The sequence below is a fragment of the Branchiostoma lanceolatum genome, chromosome 2 (assembly GCF_035083965.1).
Source record: "Branchiostoma lanceolatum isolate klBraLanc5 chromosome 2, klBraLanc5.hap2, whole genome shotgun sequence".
In the NCBI taxonomy this organism is placed as follows: domain Eukaryota; kingdom Metazoa; phylum Chordata; class Leptocardii; order Amphioxiformes; family Branchiostomatidae; genus Branchiostoma; species Branchiostoma lanceolatum.
In genome coordinates, this window is record NC_089723.1 from 39,750,750 (window position 1) to 39,777,950 (window position 27,201).

At 41.2% G+C, this 27,201-nt stretch overlaps 2 protein-coding genes across 6 annotated transcripts; one reads left to right on the plus strand and one right to left on the minus strand.

The window, feature by feature from the left end:
• Nucleotides 1-321: 321 nt before the first annotated feature.
• Nucleotides 322-17,753, plus strand: LOC136429017 (ubiquitin-conjugating enzyme E2 Q1-like). Of its 5 annotated transcripts, none has more exons than XM_066418901.1 (13): nucleotides 323-634; nucleotides 4,626-4,730; nucleotides 5,597-5,698; nucleotides 5,943-5,999; nucleotides 6,950-7,090; nucleotides 7,621-7,705; nucleotides 8,175-8,235; nucleotides 8,734-8,824; nucleotides 12,948-13,006; nucleotides 13,365-13,413; nucleotides 15,379-15,498; nucleotides 16,365-16,431; nucleotides 17,435-17,753. In XM_066418901.1, the coding sequence occupies exons 1-13, from the start codon at nucleotides 473-475 to the stop codon at nucleotides 17,464-17,466; spliced, it is 1,131 nt and encodes a 376-aa protein (XP_066274998.1). In that variant the 5' UTR covers nucleotides 323-472; the 3' UTR covers nucleotides 17,467-17,753. The 5 variants fall into 5 exon arrangements, with proteins under 5 accessions (XP_066275001.1, XP_066274999.1, XP_066275000.1 ...); XM_066418900.1 differs by having other exon boundaries at nucleotides 324-634; nucleotides 7,618-7,705; XM_066418904.1 differs by lacking the exons at nucleotides 15,379-15,498; nucleotides 16,365-16,431; nucleotides 17,435-17,753 and adding an exon at nucleotides 14,995-15,162 and having other exon boundaries at nucleotides 322-634; nucleotides 7,618-7,705.
• Nucleotides 17,754-24,204: 6,451 nt separating this feature from the next.
• On the minus strand, nucleotides 24,205-27,201 carry LOC136427077 (uncharacterized). The gene is made up of 3 exons (XM_066415795.1): nucleotides 27,148-27,201; nucleotides 25,287-25,528; nucleotides 24,205-24,326 (listed from the first exon to the last, which is right to left on the minus strand). Exons 2-3 carry the CDS (start codon nucleotides 25,525-25,527, stop codon nucleotides 24,205-24,207), a joined length of 363 nt encoding a protein of 120 aa, XP_066271892.1. The 5' UTR covers nucleotide 25,528; nucleotides 27,148-27,201.

Below are 27,201 nucleotides of genomic sequence, written 5' to 3' on the forward strand. Positions count from 1 at the left end.
GATTCACCCGTTTCTTTTTTTTCTTATTCAATAATAAGGACTCCGTTTAGTGTATGTGTCAACCCCAATAAAGTTTCTATATTTCAAGTACCCAAATTGTTGCTTTGTTGGTAAACTTTTCCCATGTATTTATTGTTTGGAATTTTATATTTTTTTTCTACTTGCTCCTGTTGTAGCATGAGGTTCAATCACATGATTTATATTTTGCTCATGAACCCGTTTATTTCCTAAAAAGACGACAAAACCAGAATATTACATTAGCCCTGCCTCCCCCTGTTGTCCGCTGTGGACTGTTCCGTGCGTCCTGCGGAATTGTGGGTACTGCGCAGACTCAGTAGTGCCCAGAGCCGCCATCTTGCAAAAGTCGGGACTGCTACTTTCTCCGTCCCGTCCGAGTCTCACACACAACTATGCGTCTTTCCCCGCACTGAGAACTTTTTCTGCCCGCCAAAGGACATGCTTCAGAGATAACATGTCGTGCTTTCAGCAGCTGCGGCAGGAGTTACGCCAGTTGGAGGCTGTGTTCCCGAAGGACCACGAACGGTTCCGAGTCGAGTCGGCTTCCCTGGACGAAGTGACGTGCATCTTTGTCAGCCCGACTGACGATACCTTCGTCATTCATTGCAATATTAACGTAAGTATCCTTACCGGTGCCAAAATATCGCCATATTCATCTCCGACTTCGTTTCATAACGATAGAGTCCGGGCATGGTTCGAAACCTGCGCTTAGTTGTACTTTTAGGCGTCCTGGGAAATTTTTTTGTGTTGTTGCGTCGCGACCTCAAGGCCTCCAAAACAATAACAATTGACTAGAAACAATGAAGGAGGGGGTAGGATTGAGTGCGGTAATTTTATCATGCAAATAACATGGAAATGTTGTCATTGAAGGACCAACAGCTTGCCATAACGTGATCAAGAGCCTTTGTGTATCCTTGTGGAAAAAACGTGCTAGTCTTGCCTTTCTCCGGATATGATTCAAGGTTTCTTATGACATCACCCCAGGTGTGCTTTAACTTAGGAAGAAAAGAGGAACCGGAAATGTCTGTCTTCATTTTCTTCTGCGTGTGTTTGTCAGACCCGACCCTTTGAAATTGTTTATCACAGACCGTGCCGTGTGAAACAACATAATTTAGCTTGTTTGTGTGAATATTAACATTTTTCTTGTTGTTAACACTTAACACCTGTGCTTAACATGTTTATCTGGAAAGTGTCAAGAAAATGAACTTGTGACCTTTATAATCAGAGACATGAAAAAGATTTTGACCAATTGTCCATCGGCCAACAAAGCACTAGCTCTTTTACAGTGTAGTTGTTGTTTTCAATTCAGATGAGATCTTGTGATAGGAACTAATCTCAGCTAAATATTTTTGATTGAAGTATTATGATTGGAAGCAAATTTGGCAGAAGTTGAATAGGAGGGATGTGCATGTTTAGTCAGCTGTTCACCTACAAGTGTTATACAAGAGGAAAGCGCAGATATGATACAGTTAGAATGCTGACAATTTTTGCTAAACATCAATCAAATGAATACATATAATATTACTAAGTATTACCCGGTATGTGGTGACAGCTTTCTTGCAAGGACTCTTCATGCACATCATTTTATTATAAATTTTTGCAGATGTAGAAATGCCAATGTATCTGTGATGCAGGCTAGTCAAGAGTGATGTGTTTTTACCATCAGCTGTTATAGCATCTGTCAAAATCAATTTGTTGGAAAGATTCAGGTCCCATACCCTACCAGTATGTTCTGAATCATGTGGATACTGCGTGTGGAATGGCAAAAGTCTTTTGTTTTGATTTTTGCTCATATCTGTATCTGAAATGCAGTGCACCTAACCTGTAAAGTCTAACTTGGTTTCACAATTATCCCTGAGTTGCAGCTGAACAGATCTAAACAAAGTCTACTTTCATAATATGCAGGAGTTGTTTGCTAGAATAAGTACACTCAAAATTAATCAAATCATTCTGTTGGCTCAAAAATTTACATTTCTCTCAAGCAGAAGACAAAAGTGCAAAGTATACAGTAAGCCTGCCATACCATTAATTGATTACAGTATGTTATTATGCATGTATGTATGTACATGTAGTAATAGTAGTATCAAACTGGTTTGACACTTCAGTACCAACTGCTGTTATTTGTTTTATCAAAAGACTAAGGTAAACTTGGCAACTTGCTGACTGTGATTATGTTGGTTCTATACTGCACAGGGGCTTGAAATACTGGCTGCATATATGCACCTTTATGCATCCAAAATTAAAGCTGTGCACCCAATTTTTTTTACTGTAGATGCACCACGATATTTCTGTAGGGTATGTGATTGACTGTTAAATGTTTTACTCTAGTTCATAAGCATATTCTTGGCATTTAAGTTTCAGAAGATATAATAAAACATTGGCTGTAATCCTGCTTTTAAACTTTATTTCCATTTCTATTTGAAACTTTAATGTTAGGTGTTAAGAATTTGGATTCATTGCAATTTTCTAAAGCTTGAAACTACAGGGGCATGTTTTGTTGACACTATACTTTATTTCATGCTGTGCACCCAATTTTTTTTCAGTGCACTTATATTTAAAGGTTAGGTGCAAGATAACCTTTCCCAAAAATGAACATTGAGCCTTGTGTATATATGGACAGATGTAGGTGTGGATCTTATATGTAATGTTATACTATATATATGCACATGTAACGTTATCCTGTATATATGCACATGTAATGTTATACTGTATACTATATATGCACATGTAATGTTATACTGTATATATGCACATGTAATGTTATACTGTATATATTGTGCACATGTAATGTTATAGTGTATGTATGCACATGTAATGTTATACTGTATAGTATATGTGCACATGCAAATAGAATTCCTGGGGTCGATGGTAGCCGTCTATTCAGCAGTTCTGACATTGGCACTGTCCCACTTTCTGACTCTATCAATAGAATATTGAACAGTAGTATCATAGTTCATATTCATATTCCATATATAGCAATATTGTTGAATGCTTTTCCCTTAGTACGTGATTGTTGACAAAAGCAGGGCACTTGACAACAAGTCCCGATGTACAAATGTGTGAATGTTCATCACTATTATAGAACAACTTGCCGTGAAACATTTGAATGGCAGATGACACAGTACTAGTGTTGCAAGAATAATATTTCTCAGCACAAAATTGAAAACGCTGCAGGTCTCGAGATTCATTTCTGGGATAGGAGCACATTTGATGTACCCAGTTTCAGCCATGCACTAACTGAGTAACTGATCAATGTTTACAATAATTTCTATGACAGGCATTACACTAAGTCATTTCTAAAATGCCAGTGGGAATGCTACTACTGTCAGCTGGATAAGCCAAACTAGATTTTACAATTACATACAGGACACAAAATACTAACCATATGTGCAGATTAGCTGTGCAGGTAAAATTAAAGTTGTGCAGGTACTCGAGTATGGGCATATGTTCCGTGTTTACACGAAAAATGTTAGGTTCATTTTCATGTGCAAGAAAACCTTTTAATTTTTTCCCTTGAATTGAACCCGCTAATAGTAGGCTTTGCATTTGAAAATTACTTTCATTTGTCAGAAATACATGGAAAAATATAGTTTTCTTGTAATACATTTATGTAGCTATATTCTCAGCTAAGTGAAGTTTCAAACTCATTTTGTTCTGAAAGTATAACATTTGATTAAAATCACTTGAAATTCACTCACTAGTAATAAACAATGTTTTATTTGCCAAAATGTAACAAAAGGACTTTAAGAGACTTTTTCTGGTCATCTTTGAAAATAACCTATAAGATCATGAACTCCCATGGGAATCAGCTGATGTGCATATTTTCAGGCGCAGTTTTTCCTGGTGCAGATTTGTTCCACACTGAAAGCCCCAACCCCCTTTCCAATCTACAGTCAGTTCCAACATGCTGATATATATAATATAGTGAAAGTACTGTCTTGTACCAGATGACTTCTAATTAGCCAAACAGCTGTAGATCATTAATCAAATTAATCCCCAAAGATTCGTTTATCATGGGTTGTTAGGCAGATAATTACTGCAATATTGCCATATCTTGTAGTTATTAACAACAATCAGTATTCCCAAATGCACAGTTTGAAGAGAGCTATACTTTTGTAGATATAAACAGTTGATAATGGCTTCCCAATTTGTAACACACATATATGTACAACATATTTCTTGAAATTTCAGGAACTGGTTGTCTCCTTCTACGGGGCAATTCTAACAGGATTACATTGCACCACAGCGATAAGTGTTATTGCTTACAGATGCAGTTCCAAACGCCACAATTTTCCATCCTAATTTCTCCACGTTTTCAGACGAAAAGAAAACTACTCTCCTCTTAACATCACAAAACCCACACATTACAGAAAAAAGTGGGATCATTCGTCTTCCACTACCTCGCAAAAAGAAGCCGAACCCAATAAGCTAGAACTTAGTGTCAGTAGTTCAGACTAGAGTAGTCCTATGTTATATTGTTCATCATCACTCTTTGTTACGTATACATGTACATGTACTTGCAATTAGCCTACGGGCAGGAATTTGCAATAAACTTTCATTATTTACATAATTTTACATAAGATCTTGTTCTACCTTGTCACCCTCAGGAGAACTACCCGCATTCCTCCCCCATGTGGTTCTCGGAGTCGGAGGATCCCGTCGTGTCGGCAGCCATCGAGAACCTGGCAAACGTCTCAGGGGCCTCCAACCTGGTGAGTGAATACACCCTGTACTGTTTCACTGTCTCTCTCTTTATTCCATTACACACTTACAATGCACAGAGAACCTGTCCAATGGCTCAGGAGCCTGGTGAGAACTGCTCTCTATACTTTTCTTCATTCTATTACACATGTAAAACACACAGTTTAGCAGTGTTCTCGTCAGGGCATTTGAGCGTAGGGGGCCCCTACGCTGTGATTTGGATCCCCTATGCTGTGATTTTGGCCCCTACGTTGCCGGTATCAACCAGCGTATGGGGGGTTTTCTGTTGTTTTGATGGAAAGGTAAAAAACTTTGAGAGTTTTAAAGTTCAAAATTTCTAGGGGGAGGATGGCACGGACCCCCCTACATTAGTCCTGCCTGCAGCCCTCATACACCTGTAGCGCTTGCCATGTGGCTTTGCCACGCAAAGATGCCCCTATGCTGTAAAAAAATCCTGGTGCGAAAACTGGTTTAGGTATAGTCTGTACAAAACTGTCGTGTCAGCAGCCACCGGGAACCTGTCCAATGTCTCAGTAGCCTCAAACCTGATGACAAATACACTCTGTACTCTAGACTGGTTTTCTCTTTATAACTTAAGCTGGTTCAAAAAAGTTTTTGAATGCCTGTCGAACAAGTTCTGTCGGCTACAACTTTAAAGAAATCCTTAATATATATATACTAAAGTCATTTTATGATGAACGGTCCTAACAGAAAACTGTGTAAAGCCAGATAAAATTGTATGTGTCATTCCTAAATGCAGCGTTGCCATACACCAGTGCGGCTATTTTTGTCTGTAAGACATGGTTTAGGTTTGCGGAGCAGTATGGGTAAGGGGGTGAAGTTTGCCGTGTCTGACTTGTTATTATGTTGATTTCAGCTGATTCGTCTGATGAAGCAGCTAGCGACGTCCCTGTGTAACATGTACAATGTGCCTGTACACGCAGACATCCTCAAACTGGACGCCCCCATGGAACAGCAGGTAAGGGAAAGGGAACAAAGCTACATAGTCTTCCCTTAAGAAATGTTTGAAAGCTTCCTTAGGCCAACTATTTTTAGGTATTTTGGGTTCAGAAAGATATCTGTTGTTTTTCGTTTGTCACCATATTGTTGCACTTTTTACATGTAGTTTACTTTGCGCATATTAGATCTACAACCTACTTGATAGTGGCAAACACATTGACTTTACACACCATGTAACTACTGGTATTTATCGTCCTGTTTAGAACGGCGAGGAGTCCTCAGAAAGTGAGGATGATGGGATGGACAGTGACTTGAATGAGGTAAGATGTCAGTGGATGAGAACAGGAGGGCCTGCATTCGAGCATAATCAGCCGTTTTGATTCCATATAAATTGTAGCCATACCGCTTAGATTTAACAAAGAGCTTATTAATCAGTGCAAAAATTCTACATATACTAGTGTCATTGGTGCTTGAATTTAGCATAGAGCGTTAATAGTACCCCTCATGCAGGCCCAGTTTATGTATGATTTCGGGAAGAAATGTCCTGTTGAAAGAAGTTCAAATGATTTGAAAGTGGCATAATGTGTTCCTGAATCACCAATGAAAAAACCTACATTTATGATCATTATAACTTATATCAGGAAGGTGGTATGATTCTAAGAGGCCTTGGGATCATGGAAACGGCTTGTCATACAGATCTGTTCTAACACAAAACATCTGTCTTACCAACGTCTTCTGTCTTGCTGATGCCTTCTTAAGCATATGTTACGCATCATGCATGCCTTCTATCTTACCCATGTCTTCTGTCTTACCCATGTCTTCTGTCTTACCCATGTCTTCTATCTTACCCATGTCTTCTGTCTTGCCCATGTCTTCTATCTTACCCATGTCTTCTGTCTTACCCATGTCTTCTGTCTTGCCCATGTCTTCTATCTTACCCATGTCTTCTGTCTTACCCATGTCTTCTGTCTTACCCATGTCTTCTGTCTTACCCATGTCTTCTGTCTTACCCATGTCTTCTGTCTTGCCCATGTCTTCTATCTTACCCATGTCTTCTGTCTTACCCATGTCTTCTGTCTTACCCATGTCTTCTGTCTTACCCATGTCTTCTGTCTTACCCATGTCTTCTATCTTACCGATGTCTTCTGTCTTGCCGATGTCATCTATCTTATCAATATCTTCTGTCTTACCTTGTCTTCTGTCTTGCCGATGTCTTGTCTTACAAATGCCTTCTGCCTTGCCAATATTTTCTGTCTTGCCGATGTCTTAGGATGCGGATGAGGACCATTTTGAGATGGACGAGGTCACGTCGGAGAGAGACAAGAAGAAGGAGGAAGATGAAGACATCGACACAGAAAACCTCATCGTCCTGGAGAGACTCAAGATGAACCAGCGCAGGGATTACCTGAAGGTACCGCCTGGGCCGGTTGGGTGTTTAGCACAGGGCTGTCTCCACGATTTTTCCTGGGAAAGAAATTTGCTTATTGGGATGGACAGAAATTTCACCCCGTCTGTCCTATAATCTGAACTTGATGATGATTATGATTTTATTCAGTAAGCAGCTCGCGGATTATGTTTCAACTTGCTGAAAAATGTTCATCAACTTCAGATTTTTGGGGTGGTATTTTCGTAGTAATTAAATACAATCAGATTTAGCAATCTGTACCAATTCTACCAAAGAGCAGACAGCACTTTTGACTTTCATACGATCAAACCTGCCCAATATGACCCCTTTTTGGTCCCTTATTAGATCATTTTCCCATTGACACATGCATTAAGAAACCTGTCTATACTTAGTCTAGTAACCAGATTTTATCAGTCCCCTGACTAGTCTTCTTGGGTAGTTTTGACTGTATATTAAGAAATTTACAGATGGAATCAGTACTTTACCATTTTTGCCACGACTAACCATGCCCCCGTGTGTTCCTCTCCCTGGAGCAGGGAGCCGTGTCAGGCTCGGTCCAGGCTACAGACAGGCTCATGAAGGAGCTCCGAAATGTCTACAGGTCCGACAGCTTCAAAAGAGGTCAGGAAACATTCAATTTAGTAGTACTGTTAGTTCTGTGTGTGTGTGTGGAAGTCTGTGCAGGACGGTTTGTATGTATGTGTGTGTGTGTATGTTACAGACAGCCTCATGAAGGAGCTCCGAAACGTCTACAGGTCCGACAGCTTCAAAAGAGGTCAGGAAACATTAGTACTGTTAGTTCTGTGTGTGTGTGTTTGTGTGTGTGCACGTGCGCTTGTGTGTGTTTCTGTGTGCGTGTTTGTGGTTGTATCTATGTGTGTGTCTGTATATGTTTGTGGTGTGTGTGTATGTGTGTTTGTGTGTGTGTGTGTGTGTGTGTGTGTGTGCATGTAAGTGATTGTGTGTATGCGTTCGTGTATGTATGTGTATATATCGGTGAAAAATCAATTCTTAAGTCTTGCTCATTTGACTTCTGTACATTTATATCAGATCACTCAAGCACATGATGGAAACATGTTCTTCTTTTCAGGTATCTACTCCGTTGAACTGGTGAATGACAGTCTTTATGACTGGAATATCAAGCTACAAGGGTGAGTGTGTATATGTGTACTGCTAGAAACATGTAGCTTGGTTTGTGGTGATCTCTGTGCATCTATGTCAGGCTGATAACATGGAAGGGCTGTACCATGGTCTTCACTGATCAGTGTGCATCTGTCAGGCCAATAGCATGCTTTCCTAGATTGTTTATAGTTTATTCAGGACAGATAAATAAGAAACATTGGACACAAGTTGTGCACTTTGGTTACCCTAAACATTCCGAAGTCTGTATCTCTATGTCTGGTATAGCTTCCCTTTGGAGTAACACAGCAGCTTCTTATTAATTAGGAAAGGAACACTAAGGGCCAATTTACACACAGCTTGTCTAGATATCTGGACTGCAGATATCTGCCAGGCGACAGCTTTTTTCTGTGTCTAAACAGGAATTTTATGGTCTTAATGAGGGTTTTTTTAGATGTCGGGAAAATTTCAGCCGACCACTTTGAAGCAGTGACTTAAACCTTTACCCTTTTGTCTGCCCCCCTCCCCAGTGTGGACCCCGACAGCGCCTTGTATGCCGACCTCATGGTGCTGAAAGAGAAAGAAGGGAGAGATTTCATCCTCCTCAATATGACATTCAAGGTAAGGAAGGGAGAGATTTCATCCGCCTCAATATGACATTCAAGGTAAGAAGGGAGAGATTTCATCCTCCTCAATATGACATTCAAGGTAAGAAGGGAGAGATTTCATCCTCCTCAATATGACATTCAAGGTAAGAAGGGAGAGATTTCATCCTCCTCAATATGACATTCAAGGTAAGAAGGGAGAGATTTCATCATCCTCAATATGACATTCAAGGTAAGAAGGGAGAGATTTCATCCTCCTCAATATGACATTCAAGGTAAGAAGGGAGAGATTTCATCCTCCTCAATGACATTCAAGATAAGGAAGGGAGAGATTTTATCCGCCTCAATATGACATTCAAGGTAAGAAGGGAGAGATTTCATCCTCCTCAATATGACATTCAAGGTAAGAAGGGAGAGATTTCATCCTCCTCAATATGACATTCAAGGTAAGAAGGGAGAGATTTCATCCTCCTCAATGACATTCAAGAGAAGGAAGGGAGAGATTTCATCCTCCTCAATATGACATTCAAGGTAAGAAGGGAGAGATTTCATCCGCCTCAATATGACATTCAAGGTAAGAAGGGAGAGATTTCATCCTCCTCAATATGACATTCAAGGTAAGAAGGGAGAGATTTCATCCTCCTCAATATGACATTCAAGGTAAGAAGGGAGAGATTTCATCCTCCTCAATATGACATTCAAGGTAAGAAGGGAGAGATTTCATCCTCCTCAATATGACATTCAAGGTAAGAAGGGAGAGATTTCATCCTCCTTAATATGACATTCAAGGTAAGAAGGGAGAGATTTCATCCTCCTCAATATGACATTCAAGGTAAGAAGGGAGAGATTTCATCCGCCTCAATATGACATTCAAGGTAAGAAGGGAGAGATTTCATCCTCCTCAATATGACATTCAAGGTAAGAAGGGAGAGATTTCATCCTCCTCAATATGACATTCAAGGTAAGAAGGGAGAGATTTCATCCTCCTCAATATGACATTCAAGGTAAGAAGGGAGAGATTTCATCCTCCTCAATATGACATTCAAGGTAAGAAGGGAGAGATTTCATCCTCCTCAATATGACATTCAAGGTAAGAAGGGAGAGATTTCATCATCCTCAATATGACATTCAAGGTAAGAAGGGAGAGATTTCATCCTCCTCAATATGACATTCAAGGTAAGAAGGGAGAGATTTCATCCTCCTCAATGACATTCAAGATAAGGAAGGGAGAGATTTTATCCGCCTCAATATGACATTCAAGGTAAGAAGGGAGAGATTTCATCCTCCTCAATATGACATTCAAGGTAAGAAGGGAGAGATTTCATCCTCCTCAATATGACATTCAAGGTAAGAAGGGAGAGATTTCATCCTCCTCAATGACATTCAAGAGAAGGAAGGGAGAGATTTCATCCTCCTCAATATGACATTCAAGGTAAGAAGGGAGAGATTTCATCATCCTCAATATGACATTCAAGGTAAGAAGGGAGAGATTTTATCCTCCTCAATATGACATTCAAGGTAAGAAGGGAGAGATTTCAGCCTCCTCAATATGACATTCAAGGTAAGAAGGGAGAGATTTCATCCTCCTCAACATGACATTCAAGGTAAGGAAGGGAGAGATTTCATCCTCCTCAACATGACATTCAAGGTAAGGAAGGGAGAGATTTCATCCGCCTCAATATGACATTCAAGGTAAGAAGGGAGAGATTTCATCCTCCTCAATATGACATTCAAGGTAAGAAGGGAGAGATTTCATCCTCCTCAATATGACATTCAAGGTAAGAAGGGAGAGATTTCATCCTCCTCAATATGACATTCAAGGTAAGAAGGGAGAGATTTCATCCTCCTCAATATGACATTCAAGGTAAGAAGGGAGAGATTTCATCCTCCTCAATATGACATTCAAGGTAAGAAGGGAGAGATTTCATCATCCTCAATATGACATTCAAGGTAAGAAGGGAGAGATTTCATCCTCCTCAATATGACATTCAAGGTAAGAAGGGAGAGATTTCATCCTCCTCAATGACATTCAAGAGAAGGAAGGGAGAGATTTTATCCGCCTCAATATGACATTCAAGGTAAGAAGGGAGAGATTTCATCCTCCTCAATATGACATTCAAGGTAAGAAGGGAGAGATTTCATCCTCCTCAATATGACATTCAAGGTAAGAAGGGAGAGATTTCATCCTCCTCAATGACATTCAAGAGAAGGAAGGGAGAGATTTCATCCTCCTCAATATGACATTCAAGGTAAGAAGGGAGAGATTTCATCATCCTCAATATGACATTCAAGGTAAGAAGGGAGAGATTTTATCCTCCTCAATATGACATTCAAGGTAAGAAGGGAGAGATTTCAGCCTCCTCAATATGACATTCAAGGTAAGAAGGGAGAGATTTCATCCTCCTCAACATGACATTCAAGGTAAGGAAGGGAGAGATTTCATCCTCCTCAATATGACATTCAAGGTAAGAAGGGAGAGATTTCATCCTCCTCAATATGACATTCAAGGTAAGAAGGGAGAGATTTCATCCTCCTCAACATGACATTCAAGGTAAGGAAGGGAGAGATTTCATCCTCCTCAATATGACATTCAAGGTAAGAAGGGAGAGATTTCATCCTCCTCAATATGACATTCAAGGTAAGAAGGGAGAGATTTCAGCCTCCTCAATATGACATTCAAGGTAAGAAGGGAGAGATTTCATCCTCCTCAATATGACATTCAAGGTAAGAAGGGAGAGATTTCATCCTCCTCAATATGACATTCAAGGTAAGAAGGGAGAGATTTCATCCTCCTCAACATGACATTCAAGGTAAGGAAGGGAGAGATTTCATCCTCCTCAATATGACATTCAAGGTAAGAAGGGAGAGATTTCATCCTCCTCAATATGACATTCAAGGTAAGGAAGGGAGAGATTTCATCCTCCTCAACATGACATTCAAGGTAAGAAGGGAGAGATTTCATCATCCTCAATATGACATTCAAGGTAAGAAGGGAGAGATTTCATCCTCCTCAATATGACATTCAAGGTAAGGAAGGGAGAGATTTCATCCTCCTCAATATGACATTCAAGGTAAGAAGGGAGAGATTTCATCCTCCTCAATATGACATTCAAGGTAAGAAGGGAGAGATTTCATCCTCCTCAATATGACATTCAAGGTAAGAAGGGAGAGATTTCATCCTCCTCAATATGACATTCAAGGTAAGAAGGGAGAGATTTCATCCTCCTCAATATGACATTCAAGGTAAGAAGGGAGAGATTTCAGCCTCCTCAATATGACATTCAAGGTAAGAAGGGAGAGATTTCATCCTCCTCAATATGACATTCAAGGTAAGAAGGGAGAGATTTCATCCTCCTCAATATGACATTCAAGGTAAGAAGGGAGAGATTTCATCCTCCTCAACATGACATTCAAGGTAAGGAAGGGAGAGATTTCATCCTCCTCAATATGACATTCAAGGTAAGGAAGGGAGAGATTTCAGCCTCCTCAATATGACATTCAAGGTAAGAAGGGAGAGATTTCATCCTCCTCAATATGACATTCAAGGTAAGAAGGGAGAGATTTCATCCTCCTCAATATGACATTCAAGGTAAGAAGGGAGAGATTTCATCCTCCTCAATATGACATTCAAGGTAAGAAGGGAGAGATTTCATCCTCCTCAACATGACATTCAAGGTAAGAAGGGAGACATTTCATCCTCCTCAATATGACATTCAAGGTAAGAAGGGAGAGATTTCATCCTCCTCAATATGACATTCAAGGTAAGGAAGGGAGAGATTTCATCCTCCTCAATATGACATTCAAGGTAAGAAGGGAGAGATTTCATCCTCCTCAATATGACATTCATATTCATCGGATTTAAAAACTTAATGGAGAAAGAAAACAATTGAACGATCCCTTAGCCCACCTCTGCCAAAACGTAGACATGTAAGCCATGAAGGCGTGAACTGTTTCATCCGGTTGGTACATGTAGAATGTATGTCACAGTGTTTTATCCAGCCATGATGTTTTGGTGACCGTCTGTCACCTTCTTTGAAAATGTAATTTAGAGCTGAATAGACTTGTCAGCTGATGGATTGACAAGGGCATTATGACATCTTATGATCTTCGTCATCAACTTTTGTCTATTTTTTCTACAGGAGAACTTTCCGTTTGACCCGCCTTTTGTAAGGATTATTGCTCCAATCATAAATGGAGGGTGAGTGTCAAATCTGTAATACTTATTTAAAGTTGAACTCAGTCGTTTCTATCATCTTTGCTCCATTTACCAGACCCTGCGTGTACTGCAGTTCTGTTAAATCTTGAAACTCTTGCGGTGGTTTTAACTTTTGTTGTTACATCTCCACCACGAATTCATAACACCACAAATATGCTGTCTAATGTATTACTGCTGTACCACAGAATAGTTTCAACTGCCAATCTGGATTACAGAGAAAAGTTCCTTTCCCCTCCTACAGCGAAATAAAACCACTGTGAATTAAAGTAAAGGAATTTAGCGTTTGCAGTATGGAAACAATGTTTTCTTGGGACTCATAATACCCTGTGTATGTGTGCAGGTATGTCCTTGGAGGTGGGGCCATCTGCATGGAACTGCTTACAAAACAGGTGAGTGAAATAAAACATTTATCACACTGGCAGTGTGCATGTGGCCAGTGCAGCCAAGCAGGCCCCTAAAGTTAAATCTCGAAAACTGAACTACATTTACACTTGAACTGCACTGTGCCTGAACTTGAATTTAATTTGTACCTGAATTTGTGCCATGTCTTGATTGCTCGTTGTCCCCAAAGGGTTATGAATAAATCTAATTTTTACCTTTGCCAAGCAGGTTATGCTCTTGCTGCCATTTTGTTTGTCTGTCTGTCTGTTGCCAGCATAACTCAGGAAGCTGTTGATGGATCCTTATGATATTTGGTAGGTCGGTTGGGGTCGGGATAACGAAGGTCAAGTTTGATGATGGACCTCCTGGTGGCTTTCTACAGTACTGCAGCAGAACTTCTGGTTTTGATATCTTTGTTCCTTTCCTGTTTTCCAGGGCTGTAGCAGTGCGTACACAATAGAGGCAATCATCATGGTTAACTTAGATGATGGGCCTAGTGGCTTTCTATGGTACTGCAGCAGATCGTCTGGTTCTGATATCTTTGTTCCTTTCCTGTTTTCCAGGGCTGTAGCAGTGCTTACACAATAGAGGCAGTCATCATGGTCAACTTAGATAATAGGCCTACTGGCTTTCTATGGTACTGCAGCAGAACATCCGGTTTTGATATCTTTGTTCCTTTCCTGTATTCCAGGGCTGGAGCAGTGCTTACACAATAGAGGCAGTCATCATGGTCAACTTAGATAATAGGCCTAGTGGCTTTCTATGGTACTGCAGCAGAACTTCTGGTTTTGATATCTTTGTTCCTTTCCTGTTTTCCAGGGCTGTAGCGGTGCTTACACAATAGAGGCAGTCATCATGGTTTACTTAGATAATGGGCCTAGTGGCTTTCTATGGTACTGCAGCAGAACATCTGGTTTTGATATCTTTGTTCCTTTCCTGTTTTCCAGGGCTGGAGTAGTGCTTACACAATAGAGGCAGTCATCATGGTCAACTTAGATAATGGGCCTAGTGGCTTTCTATGGTACTGCAGCAGAACATCCGGTTTTGATATCTTTGTTCCTTTCCTGTTTTCCAGGGCTGTAGCGGTGCTTACACAATAGAGGCAGTCATCATGGTTTACTTAGATAATGGGCCTAGTGGCTTTCTATGGTACTGCAGCAGAACTTCTGGTTTTGATATCTTTGTTCCTTTCCTGTATTCCAGGGCTGGAGTAGTGCTTACACAATAGAGGCAGTCATCATGGTCAGCTTAGATAATGGGCCTAGTGGCTTTCTATGGTACTGCAGCAGAACGTCTGGTTTTGATATCTTTGTTCCTTTCCTTGTGTTTCAGGGCTGTAGCAGTGCTTACACAATAGAGGCGGTCATTATGGTCAACTTAGAAAATGGGCCTAGTGGCTTTCTATGGTACTGCAGCAGAACGTCTGGTTTTGATCCATTTTTTCTTTTCCTTGTGTTTCAGGGCTGTAGCAGTGCTTACACAATAGAGGCAGTCATCATGGTCAACTTAGATAATGGGCCTAGTGGCTTTCTATGGTACTGCAGCAGAACGTCTGGTTCTGATATCTTTGTTCCTTTCCTGTTTTCCAGGGCTGGAGTAGCGCTTACACAATAGAGGCAGTCATCATGGTCAACTTAGATAATGGGCCTAGTGGCTTTCTATGGTACTGCAGCAGAACGTCTGGTTTTCATATCTTTGTTCCTCTCCTGTATTCCAGGGCTGGAGCAGTGCTTACACAATAGAGGCAGTCATCATGGTCAACTTAGATAATGGGCCTAGTGGCTTTCTATGGTACTGCAGCAGAACGTCTGGTTTTGATATCTTTGTTTCTTTCCTGTTTTCCAGGGCTGGAGTAGCACTTACACAATAGAGGCAGTCATCATGGTCAACTTAGATAATGGGCCTAGTGGCTTTCTATGGTACTGCAGCAGAACGTCTGGTTTTGATATCTTTGTTTCTTTCCTGTTTTCCAGGGCTGGAGTAGTGCTTACACAATAGAGGCAGTCATCATGCAGATCTCAGCCACACTCGTCAAGGGGAAAGCTAGGATAAACTTTAACGCCAACAAGACGCCGGCTGTTCGGAACCCACACGTATGTGCCTCCAGATTTATACTATTCTGATTTGGTGTGATTTTAATTTGATTTGATTTTAATTGCCACAATCAGGGCTCGAAATACTGGGTGCATGTGCACCCAGTGCACCCAATTTTGGAGCTGTGCACCTAATTTTTTTACTGTGGGTGCACTGGTGCACCCAAATATTTTCGTACGGTTTAATGTGTAAGGTATCACTGCACACTAGTAGACAGCATATTCTTGACATCTAAGTGTAAGAAAATAATAAAATCTTTGTTGTAGTACTTGTTTAAGATTTTGATGTTAGAATTTGAGTTAATTTCGATTTTGAAAGCTTCAAAACTTTGAAAGCTTCAAAACTTCGTGCCGAGATCGCGTGCCAAACGCGCATGAAGAGGAACAGTAAGGTTTGTCAATAGGTTTTACTTACGATAGTTACATTCTACTTTATTTTATGTGGTGCACCCAAAACTTTTTTGATGCACCCAATTTTTTAGGTTGGGTGCACCAGTGCACCTATTCCCAAAACTGAATTTCGAGCCCTGCACAATACAAGTGGAGTCCAGGCAGCGATTACTTGTATTGTTCACCACACATAAGATATCACAAAGCAAATCAGTGGCCAATCAATGCATCATATTAGCTGCCAAGTCTCAACTTAGATATGTAGTCTGGTCATATATCAAGGTCAAGGCCCCTGAGACAAAACAAAACACGTCTGGATATGTATTAAGCATGGTGTAGACAAGAACTGTTAACAAGTTAGGGGCCTTCACCTTTGACATGTTACCTACATACATTTTGTGCAGTTGGAACCCTGGACCTCCTTGTTCCATTGCCATACTGGTACCAATTGTGTTCTTGTTCTATCATCTCCACAGAACCAATATAGCCTTGCCCGGGCCCAGCAATCTTTCAAGTCACTAGTGCAGATACATGAAAAAAATGGTAAGTCTTTCACACATTTCTAGAGTTTAGGTTACTGAGTCTTCAACTCACTGTACTGTTTGTCCCAAAACATGTATGATCTTTTAAGTAATCCTTCAAGGGAGTGCCGTTTTGGGCCTGTCTGTCTGTGTGTCTGTCTGTGTGTGTGTGTTTTTGCAATTCCCAAGATACACAATATACAGCATTACCATACATGCTCAGTGCTCCTAGTTTTGTCTGTTGCACCAGAAGGATTGCAAAGCAGTATGGGTAAGGAGATGAAGTGTGCCATCGCTGATTACCTTGTTATGGTTGCAGACCACAGTATTTCGCCTATGGCGGTGTACATTGTTAGGGATCCCAAAGTGAGAAGCTTCGACGCTTGAAAATTCATAGAATGGTGCACAATTAGGGTGCCAGATTTTAATATGTTTGACTTCAAGGTTCAATCTACAACATATGTGAAAATGAGTTTAAATTTGCTGGCTCATTCTCTTTTAAATGTCACTTTGAAATGACCCCCAGCGGAGGTCACTGTACTGCAGGCGACTTACAGTAGTCGGGCGGTAACAAGATTCAAGCGCGAATCCAACCCAACCGAACAAACATCGTAATCCAACTCGTTCACACCCCTACCATTCACCACAGTTTTAGCCTTGCTAACATACACTGAAGAAAAACTATGGCCTTTTCAAGCAAATTGTGACGCACTACTTCATACCCGACCTACTATTGGGGACGGGGGTCGCCCATTAATACTGTGTTCTGCGGCCTTATGTTTGTCTGTTCTCTGAGGGTTGGGAAGGTCCCACTATGGGTAAGGGGGCAAAGCCTGCCATCTCTGATCGTCATGTTACCTTCGTAACCTCCTAAGTATTATGGGTAAGGGGGTGAAGTCTGCCATCTCTGATCACCATGTTACCTTCGTAACTACAGGTTGGTTCACAGTATCACACCTCCTAAGTATTATGGGTAAGGGGGCGAAGCCTGCCATCTCTGATCGCCATGTTGTTTGTTACTACAGGTTGGTTCACGCCGCCCAAGGAGGACGGGTAGCCCCACTATGCAACGTGCCCCCATGTGTACAGAACTGTCTCCCGCCTTCTCCACTCCACTGCTACTCCGGAGAAAAACCTTCTCCAATCTGCTCCGGAGGAGAACCTTCTCCACTCTAGGCACTGCTACTGGGACCTCGCAGGAGACAATTCCAGGGAATTTTCCTACAGGAAGACTCTTCGTCAAAAACTCCTAACGACAGACAGTGAAGAACTTCCCAACTCTGAAGAAATCATGTACTCTGATTTTAGGGCAAGTGAGAAACACATGTAGATGTTTGGACACTCCTTTTCCTATGGCTTAGTTTGGATGTGTTGTGATGTCAGCCACAGTTTCTCTAACTACAGGGGGGGGGGTGGTTGCTGACATTCCTGTGTCATGTATCGCTCGTACTGCAGCTTTCAAATGGTCCATAACTCTAACTTGGGATGGATTTAAGCTGATAAGAAGTTAGAGTTTTGCTGTTATTTTGTATTTTTAATATCTGATGAGCGTGCTCCATTAGCATCTCTGATCTCTTGGGAAAGTCCAGGTACAAAAATGTAATTAACAGGTTTTTCTACAACAAATTGAGCAGGGCATAGCAATGACTTCTGCTTGCTGTGGTACAAAATATATGTACTTGTGGTCTACAGTTAAGAGACTACGCTCACTGTTCATGGTGTGCCAATGCTTGTCTAAGTACATTTGTATGTTTGTTTGTTTGTTTGTTTATTTTGAAACACCTGGGTAGCCTATTCAGTGCCAATACACTGGTTTTCGATAGGGCCCAGTTGTGCTACTACTGGCCCAGTTCTGCTACAGTATGTGCTACTGAATCCTGCACATACATCCAGGCTCATCACAAACAACCGACAGAAGATGGGCAAGCACATTCTTTAGATTTCACAATAAGGTTGACAAGGCTTCAAGGGTCAGGGCTTTTTAAAGCACCAGATTTCAACCTTACATTGAGATTAGACGGAGGTACTGAACATTAATGCAGTTATTCAAGTCCCCTTCAGCAGAATTTAACTGTGTAATCCTGTGGTGTAGTGGTTTCTATGTGCCCTTAGTTAGGTCACATGTCCCTTCTCATAGGTGTCATTTCCAGAGCGTTGAGTGCCTTTGTGACTTCAGTTCTTAACGATATCCCTTCCCTGTGTGTGTAAGGCCATTCCAATTCATTTACTCGGTTCTTGGACATTCTATGATAAAGATGGAAACAGAAGGCTGTGACTGTGAGAAAAAGTTGCATCTTTCTAAGTGTATATTTACTCCCTGAAACTGTGTGTACCAAGGTACTCTGTGAGCCGTCAGCCATTTTCAATTTAGCTTTATTTTTTAGAATGCAAGAACCAGGAAATAAAATTGTCTTGGCCTTACCAGTAACTTTAAGGTGTTTCCCAGTGATGTATAGATGTGATTTGAGAGTGTTACTTTATACAGGGAACTTGTAGACTTATCCTGGTGTCAATAATAGCTAATGGGGATATTTGTAAAGGGAGTTGTCCTGTACATGTGCTGTTGGAAGGACTCAGGCTTGCTATGGATGCTTCGCACATGATGTAAGCCTTCATGTAGAGGTATAACTGCAAAAGCTCCAATGTAGATAAAATCTTGATACGAAACCCAACATTACCATCTTTCTACTGCATGTATATCCGGCCATATTATCCACTGAAAAGGTGAACAACATTTGGTCTCAAGCTGGAGTATTTGTTCCACTGTTAGGAATGCATACAAGTTACACCTAGAGTACTATATGAGTATATGATCTCTGGAAGTAGGCTTCGTGATAACATCTGATCGGTGAGGTGCATTTCTTGTTCAGGTTGGTTTGCGAAGCTCAGGAATCTGAAAGTCAAGTGCGTTGCCTACCAGCCGACTGCCCGGCTAACCAAACAAATCTTCTGATTAGGGCCGCTTTGATTTGGAAATGTCTCCACCAATAAGCCTGTTCAATGTTCCAACTGCACATGCACAGCGTGATGCATTGTGGGTAACATGTCAAAGGTGAAGGCCCCCTGAACAGGTCTTGTCTCGACCAATGCTTAATCCCGTGTATAGAAGTGTTTCTTTAATGTCTCAGGGGCCTTCACTTTTTACGTACATGTATTACCCACAATAAGCCTCCTTCATGTGCAGTTGGAACTATTAACAGGCTTATTGTTATGGACTTATTATATGCAACAAGAATGTATAATTGTTCAGCATTATTCTGTTGTGATGAAAGTGATTAGGTGGTATGTCTGCTTCTTGGGCAACTTCAGTCTACTTCTAAAATGATCACAATGCATCAGACATGATCACAATGCAACATCGCTGTAGCGTCAGAACGAAACCAGCCAAATCTGTAGAACAAGAAGAGTTGCAAAGTGTTGACAAATTTGGGATGTTTGTCAGATTGAGTGGTTTACCTGGCAGGTTTGATAATGTCAGATAAGGTCATGAAAATTACAAACAAGGACAGTAAGTGTCTGTCTTGTGTCTGTGTCGTTATAGTGGATGAGCCACTGCCTCTTGTCCTGCCCCCCCTCTAGGCTTTTCTACCACCCTTGCCATACTGTTGTCTAATGTAGCATTAATGCCGCACTACGCGCTCCTTAGCGGGGCACATTGGGCATTCATGCTGGATTCCCTCTGCTCCCTTTGGAACAGAGCATTAATGCCAGCATGCACCACTGTCCATTAATCATCATTTATCACCCAATCATTAAGGGACTGGATTTTGGACAGCCATAATTACCATGAAATTACCATGGCAGTGTACACTAACCGAGCATTAGTGCTGCATTTGTATTTCTGGCATTAATGCTACATTAGACAACAGTTTGGCAAGGGCAGTCGACATGAGCTTTTCTAACCGTGGTGGACGTGCCAAACCTGATTGTGTAGAGCTCTTTGAGCAGTGACCTGTAGTGTGAGATCATGACTGTACATGTTCGATCAGAATCGCACAGGAAATGTGCTGGTCGTCTGAGCCTTTTTTCTATGGAAGCTGACAGAACTTAGTAACCACCTTTGACACTGAAGCTACAGACTGTTGAATTTATTTGCAAAAATCAGGAGTAAGCTGTTGTATCGCACTCAAGCCTGGTGAAAACAAATACTTGTTGTTTCTGTTGAATTGGATTTATGTTGAAGACTTTGTTCTCTGTAACTTTACAAGATACCAATGGCTAGTGTCTTCATAGACTTGAGCTTTTCATGGACATTTGATAATAATACATTCTGCAATTCGTTAACCAAGAAATTAAATTGGTGTGGCCTTAGCGGTGACTAGTAAGTCTTGGCTCCAATGATTCTCACTAACTGCAAGAAACCCAGCATTGAGTTACTGTTTTGGGGGGCGTTGCTTTGTAACTTTAATGTTAACAAGAATTCTGTCATCTTAGGCCACAACAATTTCTTTTCTTGGTTTGCAGAGTGACATTTCAACCAAAAAGTAAACAAGACTTCACAATGAACATGGCCAGAGGAAAACTTGATTCTGACTGTTTTTACTGACTGAAATGTTGGCCTTCATTCAATGACAGTTTGACTCTTTTTTTTCCATTTCAGAAATTTTTGTATATTCCAGTTCTTTTTATATTCAAGAAGCAACATATTGAATTGGTGCTGCCTTAGTTACTCTGAAAAGACGTTAAAAACTGTGATTTGATGGAATGCTCATTTATTGAAACCCAAGGGTAAAAATGTAATTCTTGGTGTGAAAACTGGTGGCCAGTGTTTCCTGCTTTTATATCATTTTGTAACCAATTAGAAGCAAGCAGATGTGGGAAGTATTTTTAATAGTATTTCTGTTATGTTAAAGGTAAAAATGTGGTTAGTAAGTAGAATAGGTGTAACACCTTTTGTATTTCCTCAGTTCCATACTAATTCCTAAGCATTGTTGAGTATACATGATGTATCGGTCAATGATGTTTGAAAGATTACCAGAAGTCTGTAATTGATCCCATATACACTACAATCATTATAGACCCCCTTGATTGAAATAACATACTCTAAGACTTGTGATGCAGCCCATACTTTTCCTGTTAGAGAACACAAAGATCCAAGTCATAGTATCAGACTTAGTTATCAAGGGTTGCTTTTTCAAGGCTAGAATCTTTCATTTTGAGCTGAATACATAAATTTCACAATGAGCCCAGCCTGGTCCCTAGCAGAGCTTGTAAATTGCCATTAAATTATTCGACTGTCTTTTGTTTCTGTCAGAGCTACAAGAGGAGAGAGTTTGTGACTGATATTCCAGCTGGTCTTGCTGTTGTAGAGAGGAGCAGCCGCATGTTCCCACACCCCTGTGTTAGCTTGAAAGTTTATCTGTGTTGGTAGAAGTCATTCTGAATCAAAGTTGGAATGTAATATCCGAATAAGAAAAATTGGTCTCAAATTTTCGACCGACCAACTCAAGTCTTTGTCGAAGAATGAGCGAACCACTGTTTCTGTTACGTCATGTTATGCAGATAGAACACGTGACCCGATGAGCAGTGGATCATACGTTACAGAAAGTCTAGATCTACGTATGTTAGGGAGTGTTAGAACAGAGGGGTGTAACAGCAACAGCAGTTGGACATATCTTCACAAATTTCATCCCAGAAGACACCACTACGCATAGATCTACTGTACAGCATGTTACGTGTTATGTTTACAATTACATGTACATTCAGAGATGCTGAAGTGATGTAATACCACAAATATATCTTTGTACATACAAATCGACAGGGACGAAGACAAAATCAATGTTGTTGATTGATGAGTGGAAAATGAGCAGAAGCTCACAGTATCTGCCACACGTTTTTAACATGCTTTGTTTCTGCTAGCTGTGTGTGAATTGTTGGATATTGCCTTACTGAAACCAAGTGTTAAGATTTAATACTAGGTATAAGCACTTATATTGGGTATTTGGGTTAGTTAGCGTAAAACCTTGCACTGTAGTAACATGGAAACATTAAGTCAGCACCAGAAAGGTGGGGGGATGCTACGATGTCATTTTTTCTTTTCATAATTACAAATTACCATCATGGTAGAAACTTACACAGTATGTATGTATACATGAAGTACCGGAAACCAAATTTCTAGGAGCCGTTTCTTTATCTAATGAATACGTTGTCTATAAAGGTTTCGTTTTTGTTGATTTTCAAAATTGTAGGAAGAAAAATTGCAAAACTCTGTTTTGTTTGTCCTCGAGGCCATGCAGGCATGCCGCTGATGTGAAATTCTGATCCAGGGAATTCTGCCGATCCCTCTGTGCAGTTCATAACTTACAGTATACTAATAGTTGTTTCTTGTTGTATGTTTAGGCTATGTATGGTATCAGTTCCCGGTATGCACCTGTTTTAGTTGAAATCATGAAACTTACTAAAGTACAAATCTTCAGAAACCAGCGTTGTCTGTGTGTGTATTGGTGTGTTGTGTTTCATTTTGGTGTTGTTTAATAGTTGTTATGTCTTGCGTAAAGACTTATATTAGACAAAGTTAAGTATGACAAAGGCATTGATTGCACAAATTGCAAAGATTTTATTTGTGACGAAACCAACTTTGTTACCGCATATTGTAATCATTCATCTAAATTGCTGTTTTTTTGGAGCCTATCCAGTTTTTCTTTGCTTTTCTTTTAGATTTGAGAAGGAATCCTTGTTCCTTTGTCAAGTTACATTCTGTTAACATTTGGCGGATTTGTAATAGATGAAAATATGGAACTGCTAACAGTCATACATTTTTTGCTCCATTGTACCAATCATTCATTTATCTATCCTTGGCAAAGGTCACATTTTCAAGGCCGCCGTACCGAAATCATACACTAATACAACAAATCATCAATACAGCACATATTGATACAATATGGAACAAATAAAGATATTGATAATAAATCATGCACGTTCCTCAAAGTTCTACATCTATCATTTATTCTTAATCTTGCCCCTATCTTACTTTCGGATGACCAAACAAACTATTTTTTCCATTTGTTCAAAGCGAATGTTGAAATTCTCTACTTGTCCGTATGTAGGAGATTGACTCATGTTAAGTAATTTGTGCGTTTCAGTTCTTCAATATGTTTCAATAATCTCTATCAGACTACCTAAAGCCCCCGTCACTAATAAGAAATTCAGCTCGGCCGACGTGTTGGCGAGCTTCAAATGTGCATTTTCGGCCGAAGTACGGACGACGTCCTGTCGATTACGCGGGCTTCGGGCGATTTTTAGAAATAAAAGTTGATCCAAATATTGGCCTTTTACCAGGTTAGTCGATTCTGACTTCGTCCATGTCCAACAGATGGTACCATCTAAGGGGGATTTTTAGTTTTTAGTGTTCGACGGACGTCGCCCGAGATTTTCATTGGAAAATACGGTCGACGCTCGGGCGATTGCGAAATTCGGCGAGCTTCGAGCGATCTACAAATTCGGCCGACGCTGGCATGAATTGTGACGCCGACTATAAGGAGAATATTTGCCAGGGGAGTTCGGCCACCAGAGTTTCATTTGCGGAGGGGAAATGTCACCCTTCCCGCGGACTGACCCTCCTGGCCAACTATTCACCCTATTTTTGTCGACTTCTACATTCTACTAACCATAACCCTGGTGGAGGGTTTACACACACAGGCGTGTTTTTGGAGTCGACTCGGGGCTATTTGTGAGGAACTCTGTGCTGCTCAAGTGGAGTTTTCCTACTAGTAAACGTTGCTTGAGTGACCCAGGGTTCTCCTTGCACAGCCCTGAGTCGACACAAAAACTCGTATGTAAATCGGGCGTGCGTCACTCAGACGACATCGGCAGCATCCCGCGTGTCCAGCTCCCGGGCCACCTCAGCCTGGGCCAGTCGGCGGGCGAACCTCGCCTTCAGAGCCAGCACGTCCCGGGCCACGGTCTCGGCGGCACGCTCTGAGTTCAACAGATTTTTTTTAAAGGAGCGTTCAAAGACCTAATCAATTTTTACGGTACAGTGCCGGTACGCAGCACTAGTTCAAACGTTTCTCATCGTATTTGTTATTCTATTTAGGTCATGTTGATTCGATTATTATTGATGGATGACACCCGCGCGGGCATCAATCTTAGTCCGTTTCCAACAAAAAAAGAAGTTTCGACCATACCATAAGTCGCACACAGCAGCTGCAAAATGAGCAGCTATACTAGAATGGCGTAAATTGCGAAACGTAATCGGAAAACGGATACTAGTGTCCTAGAATTAATGCCAAGAAGTCAGTTTCAAAGAAAAAGATGTATAACAACAAAAATGAAGAATCTATTGTTGACGTTACGGTTACCATACTCTGTGTGTTTAGTCATTTCTTCAACCTTCCTAGATTTCAAGATTTTTGCCAAACTTTTACGCACGCTCGCATCAGTTTTGGGGTGTCCGCAGGATGTCATCTATAATCGAATAAACATTGGCCTTGTCTTAAATTCAACTATGGTAGAGAATTGAAATGTATGGGCTTGTATGGGCCATATTTCCGTATTGTATCTCCTAGTACTATAGAAAAATGCACTTTCCTACTGCAGCCAGACAAACCTCCCATCGAAAACTTACCATCCGGGTCCAGAGCTTGAGTTCCACGTACGTTGTATCTCGAATAACCTGACTTGATGTAACCTTATGCATATTTTAATGATTTTGCATTTGTGAAGTACTTTGTATTTGTCTCTGTGTATTTATGAATTTTAATGAACAACGTCACAAATTGTATTCAATTCAGGGGGAATGCAGTTGTGCTCTCCCTGCGTATGTACATTTGGTGAATAATAATTAGTAATGAATACAATATTGCTGTTACTGAAAAACGTAGAATCCTTCAGTAGAACAAAAGATGTTTCCCAAACGATGAATGATTCATTTCTTACCCAGGTCTCTGCAGCAACGATCCCAGTCAAGGTCATCCAGGCCACGTTGACGACCGTACCTAATTAAGGTGTAGTCATCAAGACCACCCTGACGGCGGGCCACGTCTTTGCCGAACCTAACTAACGTGTACTCATTCGGGTCATTCGGGTCGTCTTGGCGACGAGTCGCGCGGCTTTCAGCCGTCCTCATCTCGGACGAGATGGCCAGGACAGCAACCAGTAACACCAGGGCGGGCTTCATCCTGCGGGAAAGAAAGGCAGACGATGTTTATCATGGTTTGGTTACATTGTGTTAGGTTTATGTAAGAGGACCTGTATCTAGCCCCTCGGGGCACGAATGTACAATAAAGGTCTTCATTCAATCATTATCCTGCTAGGTTCACATTTCCAATCTTGGCCGCGGTCTTGTGGGAAAATGATTTTGTACATCCAGAAATATACAAACATTATTTTCAGGACTATTTTTCTAGATTTGGGGGTTTTGCTGTCTTTTTTTGTAAATAAACGCTACTTTTCGTTCCCGTAAACTGCGGGTTGGAAAATGTGACCCTGACACTAGGTTCTCCCGTGTCTTTTACTCAACGTACATCGTGTAGCCAGTTTCCCAGCTCTATTTTCTATGTCTTGTCGGTCGAAGTCAAACTAACTCCCATCCTAAAACCCCCGTCACAAAGAATTGAGCTCGGCCGACGTGTCGGCGAGCTTCAAATGAGCATTTTCTGCCGAAGTACGGCCGACGTCCTGACGATTGTAAACGCGGGCTTCGGGCGATTTTTCGGAGCTCTGCCGACGTTCGCGGGTTACTGGAAGCTGCTTCCAAATTCAGCGATATCTCGCTGACAGATTTTGAGCTCGCACAGCTCGTCAACAGGTTGCCCGTAGCTCGCCCGAGCAACGGCCAACAGTCGGGTGGCAATCCGACCGTTTTAGACCCTTTTTTCGGCCGAACACCTCCTGTCAGCTAATCAATTTGACACCTGTTCGCCCAAGTTTCGCCCGATTTCCGTTCGGTGAAAATCATTGTGTGCATTTACGTTAACTAGACGGGTCTGTTGATTTTGTGGCTCCTGTGGTAGCATTTGGGTTGGTCTCTCACAAAATTCATGTTTATGTTATCATTTTCATTGTCTCTGCCGGGCCTCGGATCCGGAACCTACGCTCCGAAAGAATCCGAACGGACCCGGGGCCGTATATTTCTCGGCAGGCTAATGGGCATCCAAATATTGGGTCTCAAGGTACCACTTACACAACTTGTGTTAGTACGTACTTACACAACTCAAATATGCAAGTGGTACCTTGAGTCCCAATATTTGGATGCCCATTAGCCTGCCGAGAAATATACGGCCCCGGATCCGTTCGGATTCTTCCGGATCTTAGGTTCCGGATCACATCAGGATACTGCAGGATACGTCAGGATCCGAGGCCAATTCGTGCAGTGTCGGGCGACGTCCATCGAACACTAAAAACTGAAAATCCCCCATGAGATGGTACCATCTCTTAGACATGGACGAAGTCAGAATCGACTAACCTGGTGAAAAGGCCAATATTTGGATCAACTTTGATTTCAGTCTAAAAATCGCCCGAAGCCCGCGTAATTGACAGGACGTCGGCCGTACTTCGGCCGAAAATGCACATTTGAAGCTCGCCAACACGTCGGCCGAGCTGAATTTCTTATTTGTGACGGGGGCTTAAAAGATCACAGTGTGGGAGAAACTGGTCCACTATTCTACCTACGCTACCGCTAACTAGTTTGGAAAATTCTTGTACATGTACCTGATAGAATTTAGCGATGAATGCTTACGGTTTTTCTCCAGCGCTTCGTCAGTGAAACGATATAGTTACAGAAAAGTTTCAAACCTACCTTGAGATAGAAGAATCAGGACACGTCACCGATGAAGAGCTGGTAGAATTTCTT

What these genes read in the sequence shown, in the direction of transcription:
- LOC136427077 (XM_066415795.1), bottom strand. Translation starts at nt 25,527, where the DNA reads ATGAAGCCCGCCCTGGTGTTACTGGTTGCTGTCCTGGCCATCTCGTCC. An exon ending in TCGTTGCTGCAGAGACCTGG is followed by an intron (nt 24,327 to 25,286) that starts GTAAGAAATGAA and finishes TGTTGAACTCAG; the next exon opens with AGCGTGCCGCCGAGACCGTG.
- LOC136429017 (XM_066418900.1), top strand. Translation starts at nt 473, where the DNA reads ATGTCGTGCTTTCAGCAGCTGCGGCAGGAGTTACGCCAGTTGGAGGCT. An exon ending in TCATTCATTGCAATATTAAC is followed by an intron (nt 635 to 4,625) that starts GTAAGTATCCTT and finishes TGTCACCCTCAG; the next exon opens with GAGAACTACCCGCATTCCTC. An exon ending in TGGAACTGCTTACAAAACAG is followed by an intron (nt 13,414 to 15,378) that starts GTGAGTGAAATA and finishes CCTGTTTTCCAG; the next exon opens with GGCTGGAGTAGTGCTTACAC.